The following is an 11,563-nucleotide window of genomic DNA, read 5'->3' on the forward strand; positions in this document are numbered from 1 at the left end:
CCCGCGGCGAGAGCGCCGCCGGGGCCGCGGCAACGGTACGGGGCGCCGAGCCCGGCTCCGGAACCCCTTCTATCCGCTGACAGAGGAGTCGTACGGCGCCTACGCCGTCATGTGCCTCTCCGTGGTGATCTTCGGCATCGGCATCATGGGCAACATGGCAGTGATGTGCATCGTCTGCCACAACTACTACATGCGGAGCATCTCCAACTCCCTGCTGGCCAACCTGGCCTTCTGGGACTTCCTCATCGTCTTCTTCTGCCTGCCGCTGGTCATCTTCCAGGAGCTTACCAAGAAGTGGCTCCTAGAGGACTTCTCCTGCAAAATCGTCCCTTACATCGAGGTAACGGCGGGGGGAGCGGACCCCGGGCAACCCTCGTGTCGTAGCGCGGGATCCCGTGCACCGGGGGGCATCCCGCGGTCAGCCGGGCGGCAGCGCCGGGATCCCCGTACCTCCGGCTGAGCGCATCCCCTCGTGCGAGTTCTGCCAAACTTTTATAGCTCCTCATGGTGCTGAAAAGGCGAGGAGTGCTCGCAACGTTTGATTTCAAGTATTAGTCTTTCTTTCTTACTTTTTTTTTTTTTCTTAAAGTGAAATGATTCTGAGAGTGACTTGGGATAGGTTGGAGGAGGGTTGGATTCGTGTGCTGGAGCTGAGGGGTGAGGTGGAATGTGAACCCGGAATGCTGGCTGCCTCTGCTCTTTGCCCAGATCCTTCTGCTCAGCATTATTCTTTAAGTGGAAGCTGAGGAAGTAACTGTTGATTCGCTTGTAGTACAAATGTGATATTAGTGGTGTGAAAAAGGGAAGAAAAATAACCTTGTTATTAATACAGAGAATGTCAGTCTGTTGGTACAGCTGCCAACTGATAGTTTTAAGAAAGTCTTCAGAAAGAGTATGCAGCTGCTATGCTGCTATCACTTCTGTTCTGTGTGATGCACTCTGTTACTTGCAGCACTGGACAAAGAGTGGAGCTGTGCTGTACTCAGAGGAACTGAGGCTGGTAGTGCATCTCTGGCGTGATCTGGAAAGTACACTGCATTGACCTGTGTTTGGGAAGAAGTGAAGGAAGAAATACGTATTTGTTGAGAATGCTGATAGGAGCTTTGGGCAGGAGCTTCTGAGTGCTCTGGATCCAGTTCTTGGGCTGCCATGTTATCCAGTAGATGAGTAGTTCCTGCTTCAGTTCAAGTGTAACCACTTTATTTAAAGTAGCTGTCTAAGTTTAGTATTTTAGCACTTCCTCCCCTCCTCCCTCCCTCCCCCCGACCCTTCTGAATTACCTGAGCTGAAATGTAGCTGTCAAATATAACTGTACTCCTGAAGGCATCGGGCAGCTGCTAACCCCTCTTTATTCTCTAATGACATCTTAGTTTTCACTTTTAAGTTCCTCAGATGCCCACAGCTGAACTTTTATTCAAGAACTGTCAGCCATCCACTGATGATGGACCAGCCCAATAGTGTCTGTATGAGGCTTTGTCATTACTGTGGTCTAAAAGCGCAGCTATTCTTCTCTTTCCAGAGGAAATTTAATTAATTTGTATCTGAGGCAGACAACTGAACAGATGAGAGCCTTGATGTACCACGTCACTCCCAGAATTGTATATGTTTTGTTCATTAGTCATTAAGTATAATACAAATGTAAAGTATATTTGTCACCCTGGGAGCAGTAAGTAGAAGAAAACACTTCTCGTTGCAGGGGAATTGGACTAGATGACCTTTAAAGGTCCCTTCCAACTAAAACATTTCTATGATGCTATGATTTGACCCTGTAGAGACAGAGGTAGGAATTAGAGCCAACGTCTGCCACTTTCTCAGTGCAGTTCCAAACTCACGGGCATTACCATCAGTGCTGACACCACTGGGAACGCTGCAGATGTGGAGCAGATCTGTCCCCTGAGCAGCCACAGCTCCACGAGCTGTGCCATCATACAGCCAGATGGCAGACACTGCCTTCCCCAGTGCAAAACACGTGGGCAGGCTCATGCTGTTCTCATGCAATGGGAGTGGAATCAGCTTCTTGAGAAGGAAGTTGTAGACAGTTGCCTTCAGAGGAACTTTCCAGACCTTTGTGGAATACTACTAGTATTGTCCTGGAGATGGACACATTTTAAGCTGTTGTCTGTTTTTTCTTTTAAGGTAACCCTATATTTTGTTCTTTTTAGTATCTTCATTCATTTGCTGCACCTCTTTTTTTGTATGTCAGCTCTTCTCATGTGCTCAGAGACCTACATGTCTCTACCAAAGCTGTAGATCCAGACACACCATCTCCCTTTCAAACGCCAGGGAGCCTTGTTGAGCTGAACCCTCTTATACTATCACAACTGCACAGATCTGGGCAATGGGGGACAGCTGATTTTTTTTTTAGGGGAAGTAGTGTGGTGATCACTTCATTTTAACATAACTCAAGCCTGCTTTGAATTATGCTCGGAAGTTTCAATTAAATGAGGAACCTTGAGTATTGTTGAGTGTTTAGCCTCCTGTGGCCAATTGTTCTTTTATTTGTGCTGTTCAATGGGTATTGTACAGAATTTCAACAAAACATCTGTTGCCAGTGATAACATATATGCACAAACTCTGAGGAAAATGTTTTACAGTACTTTCAAGTACATTTGAATAGGCAAATGTTGAGCTTTCAGTAGTGGAAATTTTCAAAGCATTTAATTTTAAAGGCAGTTTTCTCATGCTTACTGAAGAATTGCTGTGACCAAATACATTTAAGCTGCATGATTCAAATCCAGAGAGGTTGTGGATGCCCTGTCCCTGGAGGTGTTCAAGGCCAGATTGGATGGGATTTTGGGCAGCCTGGTCTAGTATTAAAAGTGGACAGGGCGGCCCTGCATGTGGCAGGGGCGTTGGAGCTTGATAATCCTTGAGATCCCTTTCAACCCAAGCCGTTCTATGATTCTGTGATATTTTATCACAGTTTAGTCACTTGTAACTATACTTTAAGACTATGTCCCGGCTCTAGTTGCATAAGGAATAATGTACACATGATCAAGGAGGAACTTGAGTGAGTCAGTTCTTCAGTGCATCGTCTTTAGTTGATGAAGATGGTTGAAGTCGATGAAATTATCTCCACCAACAACTTTACTAGGCTCTGGTGCTGATACTGTTCTGGTAGAGTAAATTTGAAAGCACTGATTGAGAAGAAAGGTAGAAAAAATGGGTGTCCAAAGAAAGACAGCTAAGCTGATGAAGTACCAGGAAGACAAGCACTGTGGGATTCTTTTGTCTGGAGAAGAGGAGACCTTATTTCTCTCTACAACTACTTGAAAGGAGGTTGTGGTGAGGTGGGGGTCAGCCTCTTCTCCCATGTAACTATGGATAGGATGAGAAGCAATGACCTTAAGTTGTGCCAGGGAGGTTCAGGTTGGATATTAAGAAAAAATTATTCTCTGAAAGAGTGGTGAATTGTTGGCAGAGACTGCCCAGGAGGTGGTTGAGTCACTGTCCCTGGAAGTGTTCAAGAAAAGGCACTGATGGACATGTTTTAGTGAGCATGGTGGTAATGGGTTGACGATTGGACTAGTTGATCTCAGTGATTTTTTTTTTTTTTTTTTTCTAGATTTTAATGATTCAATGATTCTAAATTGTGGCAACTGCTCTACTCATAAGGATGTGTGGAGATGTGCTTTTCCTGTACAATTTTAGTTCTCTACACAGTTCTTCATGTTTTGTGACTTCTCTGCAGATAGAAGTCTAGCTTTGTGTAGCCATGTCTGAAGTGTTTTCCAGCACAGTGTTTATCTGTAAGTTGTCTTCCGTATGCTTTGATCACTGTTATTCAGGATCAGGAGATACAGGGTAAGCAATGATACAAAAGCAACGACTTTGGCTTATCCCCTTTCCAGAAGATCTGCCAATCTGCAACATTCTGCTGGTCCTTGTTTAAACATATCCAGTCATTTCAGCAACAGAAGTAGAAAAAAAAATAGGAGTATAGAATATAGTTTCTTTTTACCTAATACAGATTAATGCTTTATATTTTTCTTGACTCTGAATTAAGCCTGAAGTGTGGATGTAAACAAAATTAATAGTTTTACTGTGCTTCTATATGTTTCACATCTATTCAGTGTAACAGTCCTGTAAAGCAGCATTTTTATTTTTACTTTAATCCTGGAAGCCGATAGTGAAGAGGTTAAGTAACTTTCCTAAAGCCCAAAGCAGCTTGCCAAGATGACAAATGGATTGTGTCAACCAGGACTAGAAACTGTCTTTCAGGCTTTAAAAAGAAGCTTTCTGAAATGGTGTGCATTCTGATCTCAGAGGTTATGCGAGGAATTTGGTGAACTGGAGGGCAGTAGTTGGAAGCAGACATCACACTCTATGTTGTCAGACTGAGACAAACTACTTGCAGAGGTGTAGGGATTTAGGATAAGGGAAGAGTCTGGAATAAGGGTTTGCAGAGGCTATTTTATGGTCTTGTGCAATTCTGGCAATCAATTTGTGGAATTCTCTGGTTTCTGGTGGGTAACTTCCATTCCAGAAAAGCTATCACTATTAGTATTCTGAGTTGAAAGTCTGAGAATTGGTTTGATCTGGAATATGAATTACTCTTTTTTTTTTTTTTCTCCCTTCCTTGGAGCTGACCCTTTGAGGGCAATTTTGAGGTAAGGCTTTTTCCCATTTCTCTCTTTTATTTGCTAGAGGTGAATGAACAGCACAAAGGAAGAGGGCCATTCTTTGCGTGTTCCAAAGCTGTCAGAAGACATCCTTGTTTTAAGTTTCCAATTTGTAATGGGAGTTTTTAAAAGTTATGTATTAATCTGTCCAGTCTGAGCCGTTTGTTCTGTATCTTTATGTCTCTTCTTTGACTTACAGTCTCTTAAACCTCCAGAAAGTCCTCTGGACTTTCACAGATGAAGATCCACATAGAAATTTGCAGTTTCAAAGCTTCATACTGGAGGTTTCCCGGGCGATAGCTGCACATGTGTCTTTTACTGAGCAGAATACTTTCAGCACTTATCACACAATAAATTTTTTTTTAAGACAGAAGTGCTAGTATATCTGTGCCCATGGGCATTAGCAGCATGCTGATAGCTGCTATTCTGTCAACCTTTCTCTCCTCTACAAACCTTGTCCTTAGGGAGTCTTAAATTGTCCATAAAATTTTGCTCTTGTCTTAAATTTTGCATGTGGTTTTTCAGCATGGAAACGAATTTGTGTCAGACCAGGTTTTAAATTAGGTCAGTAATATTTAAGTTACGTATATTTGGAGAGAAAAAAACAGCATCTGCCATCCCAGTACCACTGACTGTAGGATGAGCATAGGGCTGTCATTTCTCCGTATGACCAGATTTTTCCTGCAAAGAAGAGGCAGGTTTTTAGCAGTAGCTCCATGTTGTTAATATTAGGAGTTAGCACAGATGTCCCTTGTGTAGAGTGGTGAGAATGTGATCCTCAGTGGAGAACAGTGCTCTTTTTTTTCTTAAAATAATATTAATACTAAAAAGTAAATTTAATTTACTTGTATGGTGCAGGGTAGATTTCAAATAGAAAAATGGACAAAAAAAATGTGTTTTGTGATTTTTATTTTTTTTTTCCCAGCCCTCTGCATCAGCATATGGTATAGTCTAATAGCTATTTCCAGTGCCCTGACAATCTGGTTGGCTTTTATTTCCAACAGAATTCAAGAACTGCTCGTGGTAGTTAATTCTGAATACTGCTCTTAGAAAATTTAGAAGGGTGGGAAGCACACAAAGCATACGTGCTTTATACCTTCCTGATATGAATATTGAAAGTACTGGAAAGGAAATAGCAGTATTGTACCCATTTTTCCATGTGTCTGGAACATCTCCATGATAGTAGTTTCCAGATTCTTGCTTATGTTGTATTTGTCCAGTCTTAGTATTGGACTCCCTACTGCAAGAGTAAAGTAGTACAAGAAAAACATTGTCAGTGCTAAGTTTGTTTATTTATCTTAAGCAAAACTGATGACTTTCCAAAAGTCACCATGATGTACTGCATTAACATACTCTAAAGCAATGACTTTTGATGTAGGTGTAGAACCAGCCATAATAAGACTATAGACAGTAATGACTCTAGAATTTAAAAAAAAAAAAAAAAGGAAAAAAAAAAAGGAAAAAAAAGGTTTAGTGACATAACAGGAATGGATGGAGTTTAGGTAGTATCACCCAGAGCTGAGAAATAGCTGAGCTAGTCATGGTTGTCAAACTTTTCTGCGGTTTAGCTTCTGTATTTCTGATGGGGACTGCCTTGTAACAAAGAAAATCCAGCTTCAACTGGTAAAAGCAGCCATTTTTCCTAACTCCCTGGCTATCTGGCTATAACTGTGTGGCTCCATAAAACTCAGCCTACACTGTTTCCACTCAGTTCTCCATCAGAAGGCATGCTCCACATCATCATGCTTTGGTTGATTCGTGGTCACTCTCATTTCCTTGAGTTGCTCATGGTTAGTTGATTTCCATTCTGTTATATTAATTTGTCCTTCAGCTAAAGCAACTTTTGTATCTTTGCACAGATTTATTTGTAGATAACAGCAATATCACTTCTTGGACTTCACCTTACTAGACTAGACTGAGTGACTTTTTTTTTTTAATTAACTCACAGAATTGGTGGTTCTTCAACTTTTTCACTCAAGTCATCTTTTCTGATCTTGTTTTTGTTTTTGTTACCTTTATCTTTTCAAAAGGTATTAGTGAGAGAGAATTCAGAGTCTTGTTTGCACTGGCACTGCTCAGCCTGCAAAACTCTTGCTGCTCTCCTAGGCAGTGAGGCTTTGCTCCTGGGACCAAACGCTGTGGGACCACAGCCAGGAGAAGAACTAGGACAGGCCAGGGAAGGCCTGGGAACATTTTGGTAATTGTTAAAGCTCATGAAAGGGGAACGTTGGAAGGGACGGAGAGAACTGATGCAATTATGCTGAGCATTTCATGAGTTTACTGTTGCTCTCTGTGGCCTCAGTTCCCCAAATGAGCTTTGACACAGTTGACTAACAGCTGATGAGCTAATGACTGAAGGTTTATGCAGTGTCTCAAAGGAGCACCGCTGTGCCCAGTAACATCCCTGTCAGTACTGTCAAAGGAACCAGAATATTAAGAGTCTCTTGCAACAGCAGTGCCTTCTTTTGTGTGTGTGCTGTGGCTGGTATTCCCTTACATAGCTGTCCTCTGCTCAGCTCAGTTGAGGTTATTTCCCACCCACCTTCTGAGAGCAGATTCACAGTTAGATATCTGGGGACCTTTTTGATACCGTCTAGTAAGAGAAGAATGTAAACTGATGTCACCCCAAATGTTGAGAGGCTGAAGGAGAATCTTCATAGGGACTGCATGGAAATAAATCAGACAACTAAGTGACCGTCTAAAGCTACTGAGTCTTACTCAACCTTGCCTTGCTTCATTTCTTGCCAGAATTGTTGGAATTAAGGCTACAACTGTGTTTCAGACATTCATCTGTTACAACAAGAAGAGCACCATTAAACGCCGTACAGCTTTACACTGTTTCAGGATTTGTTAATTTGTCCTTTTAATTTGTCCTTATCACCATTATTCTGTGATTATTTCAGGATGAAGTAACAGATAAAGAAGGGAGACTTCTGTGGCTTCTTTCACATTTTCAGCTTAAACCTAATTTTTAGTATGACTGCTATGAAGAAACACCCATAAACTGAAACTGTATGAACATGCAGAATGTGTGCCCCAGTTCTTGCCCACATAGGTGGAGAGCAGCAGCATTGATTTTGCTGGCTATTAATCATAATCTGCATTGCAGAGAGAATGAAGGGGGGTAAGTAATTAGAGTCCCTTTACATTGCTGCACTACCTTTCAGCAAGTCAGCTGGAGTGAATCCCTGTTCATCTGCTTGGGAGTGTTTTTTCTGTTTGGCTGTTTTTAGTAGGTTTTCCTATGTCATCTCTAACTCCATTAATCTACAGAAAACAGGAAAACATTGCGTATTCCAGGGATGCACTAAATTTTTTTTAATCTTGTTTGATCAGTGAATCCATGGGAGAATTTTCAAAGCTGACTTCCATGTTCTTAGTTGTTTTTTCTTGCTCTATTTCGCTGTTTTAAGCCTCCAAGTTTCTGGTCAATTAATGTGACAGGAGCCCCGTAGGTTATGTTTGTTCATGGTAGACATGTCTTCTTTCATTAGGCCAGCCTAACAGCTGCAGAGTTTAATGTCTTAGCTACTGTATGACTGCCCGTTTGTAATGGTTTCCTGAAACAATAAAAGTGTGTGTGTTAGGAAGGGGGGGAGATGCTCACATTGCTGCATTAAAACAAGAGCAGAGAAGGAAAATATTAATGTACATAAGTGCAGATTTTCTTCTGTTCTGAAGATTTATTTTAATCTCTCTTCATTTCTGAGTCTCAAATATTTCCCCGTCTCCCATAATTGTTGAGAGCTTGGTCCCAGACCCTTCTGTTATTTGAGCTAGACATAGTGGCGAAAGGTTCTGTCGCTCTAAGGAAATCCAAGACTTGACACACACACAAATGTTTTTCAAACAAAGTCACTAGTCTTGGATTTGGAAATGTGACTCTCAGAAGTGATGTGTGGAAATCATCTTTCATTAGCTAATGTTAGCACTGTTCCTAAAGATTTCCTCATAGCTGTGTTATTTTTTTTTTTTTCTTAAAGCTGTTTTATTTTTTGCTGGTATTTACCAAGCTTTCTTTGAACACTGTCCAACAGGTCCAACTCCCTGTATCAATAGACTTGCCCATTAAAAATGTTTACGGTACTATTTAGTCACTATAAATTATTCCTGCCATTGAAGGTTAGTTAATAAGATATTGTATCTTCATTCTGTCTTCTAGGAAGCTCCTTCAAAGAATTAGACAACTAAGGCAATGCTTGACAGTTCAGATCCCAAGATCCTAATATTTTTCACTGATATTCAATTTTGGAAAAATTAAAACTTTAGAAATTAACAATGCATTCATATAATTGCACGTAATTCTGCTATTTATCTTTGCAGAACTTTTTGCAAGAGATGCATAAACAAGAATGATTCAAAACTGGTGTGGAAGTCGTTGTGTTTTTGAAATGTACCAACGTGAAACTTAAATATGTCATTATACAGCAAATTTGAGTAACAGAAATTATGGTGAACAGCTTAATATTACCCTCAATTTCCCAGTTATTGCACAGACGTGGCTTACTCATGATAAAAGTAAACATACTTTAAATTTATTAGGAATATTATTTTAACAGTTTCTTTTGTTTTGCTTCAACACATTTCCAGCATAACAGAGGCACACAAACCCAAGAAAATAAATGAATTAGAATGCAACAGAGCACCTAATCCTTCTCTGATTGAAGTTAATGGGAGTTCTGCTTTGAATTTGAACTGAAGCTGAATTTATTCAAAACAGGATTAGGACAAAATGTATATAGTCTTCCTGCAAATTTGTTTTCAGGAAATTTAATTATAAACAGGATAAAATGATAGGAAATTATATTTCATGATAGTACAAATTTCTATTTATGCATAGAATTATGGTTACTAAAGCTAGAGCATACTCATTGCTCTCTACTTGCTCCTTATATAATTGAGAGGTCTGTCCAATTCATCTTTAAATAATATACAAAATGAAACTTGTGCCATTTCTCCTGGTTTTCAGTATACTGTTGCCCAGGATGTCTCCTATGAAATTATGCCTAGTTTTTCCTGAGACATTTTTCAAGATTAAATATTGAAGATAGATTAATAAAGCTTAACTATTATAGTGAAGTCTTTTTTTTTTCTTTTTTTTTTTTTTGCACAGTCTTTGGGAGTCTGAAGATTTCAATGTAGTCTTTTTGAACTTGGAGCCCAGAATGTCTTCATAAGCCCACATCCCATCAAAATTTCACTTAAGAGCGCAAGTCCACAACTCCATTCAGTGGTTGTTAAATCCACAGTGGTTCCTAAATTTTGAAGATTTTTAAGGTGTTGATGCTATGATCCCTCACATGTTCCGTGAGCATGTTACAGGGTATAACTGAACTTCTGCTGAAGTAGGACTCTCCCATCTTTCTCTTTTTGACTTCAATTCCAGTCCTTATGGTGGAACTGATCTGTAAGAAAACTACTCCTCAGAAAAATGAGGGAAGGAAGGGGTTTTTTAGCATTGGTCAGTTCCCCGATGTTCATGTCACTCAGAGTTGTGTGAGTGCTGGCATGGACCTCCAAGACAACATAATACAAAGCTGAAATAATTATCTGTAGACAGCACAGCAGAAGAATGTATTCTTTGAAAAGCATGTAGGATGGTAGCTCAGCAAATGCTGGAAGCTAAGTTTGAAGTTCTACCTGTTACGCTCCTTTTGATGGTGCTCAACTGTTTTCTACATCAATACCCCAAAACTAAGTCTTGCTTTGCCTTTGTCAGTCAAAGAACTAGACTTAATTGGTGCTTCACATTGCATATTGAGCTCTCTTTTACTGTGAAAGAGTATACGCTTCCTTCAGTGGTAAAATATCCAATGTACAATTTTCTCCTCTGCCTGAGCAAATTCAGGACTTCATCTTCCATCTTCAAGAAGACTGCCATTGTTAGTGGACCAGGTGGATTTTGAAAGAGGCGAAGTTTTTCCTCTCTCTGAGGCATAATGGTCTCTAACCTTGTAGGAGTCCTTTTTGTTCTTTCCTCAGACAGCTCCTGTATTAACTGCCCTTGCCTTTTCTCCTTTGCAGGTGGCCTCCCTCGGAGTCACCACGTTCACGCTTTGCGCACTCTGCATCGACCGGTTCCGCGCTGCCACCAACGTGCAGATGTATTATGAGATGATTGAGAACTGCACCTCGACGACAGCCAAGCTGGCCGTCATTTGGGTGGGGGCCCTGCTGCTGGCACTGCCGGAGGTGGTGCTGCGCCAGCTGACCAAGGAGGACCCCGAGTACAGCGGCAGCCCGCCCGGGGAGCGCTGCGTGGTGAAGATTTCTACCGCACTGCCTGACACCATCTATGTGCTGGCTCTTACGTATGATGGGGCAAGACTCTGGTGGTACTTTGGCTGCTATTTTTGTTTGCCAACTCTTTTCACTATTACCTGCTCCCTGGTGACAGCAAGGAAAATCAGGAGGGCGGAAAAGGCTTGCACAAGAGGGAACAAGCGACAAATTCAGCTGGAAAGTCAGATGAACTGCACAGTGGTGGCTTTGACCATTTTATATGGGTTTTGCATAATTCCTGAAAACATCTGCAACATCGTGACTGCCTACATGGCCACAGGGGTCTCTCGGCAGACTATGGATCTCCTCCATCTCATTAGCCAGTTTCTCTTGTTCTTTAAATCCTGTGTTACACCAGTCCTCCTTTTCTGTCTCTGTAAACCTTTTAGCCGGGCCTTTATGGAGTGTTGCTGTTGCTGCTGTGATGAATGCATCCAGAAATCTTCAACGGTGACAAGCGATGACAACGACAATGAGTACACCACAGAGCTGGAGCTCTCCCCATTCAGCACCATCCGCCGCGAGATGTCTACTTTCGCCTCTGTGGGGACTCACTGTTAATCGACATTAGGGCTTCATTTTTTTGTATCTTTTTTCTTTCTTTCTTCTTTCTTTTCTTCCCTGAAACTTCATATTTTTCTATCTGGAAGAAAAGTATA

The 11,563-nt window shown here is 41.2% G+C and overlaps 1 protein-coding gene across 1 annotated transcript; it reads left to right on the plus strand.

Moving 5' to 3' along the window:
• Position 1: 1 nt before the first annotated feature.
• On the plus strand, positions 2-11,563 carry GPR37 (G protein-coupled receptor 37; the record flags this gene model as incomplete). Its single annotated transcript, XM_019611166.1, has 2 exons — positions 2-340; positions 10,647-11,563. Coding segments are annotated over 2 exons (1,158 nt in total), but the record flags the coding sequence as incomplete, so codon positions are not given.

This window comes from Meleagris gallopavo, chromosome 1 (assembly GCF_000146605.3).
Source record: "Meleagris gallopavo isolate NT-WF06-2002-E0010 breed Aviagen turkey brand Nicholas breeding stock chromosome 1, Turkey_5.1, whole genome shotgun sequence".
Lineage (NCBI taxonomy): Eukaryota > Metazoa > Chordata > Aves > Galliformes > Phasianidae > Meleagris > Meleagris gallopavo.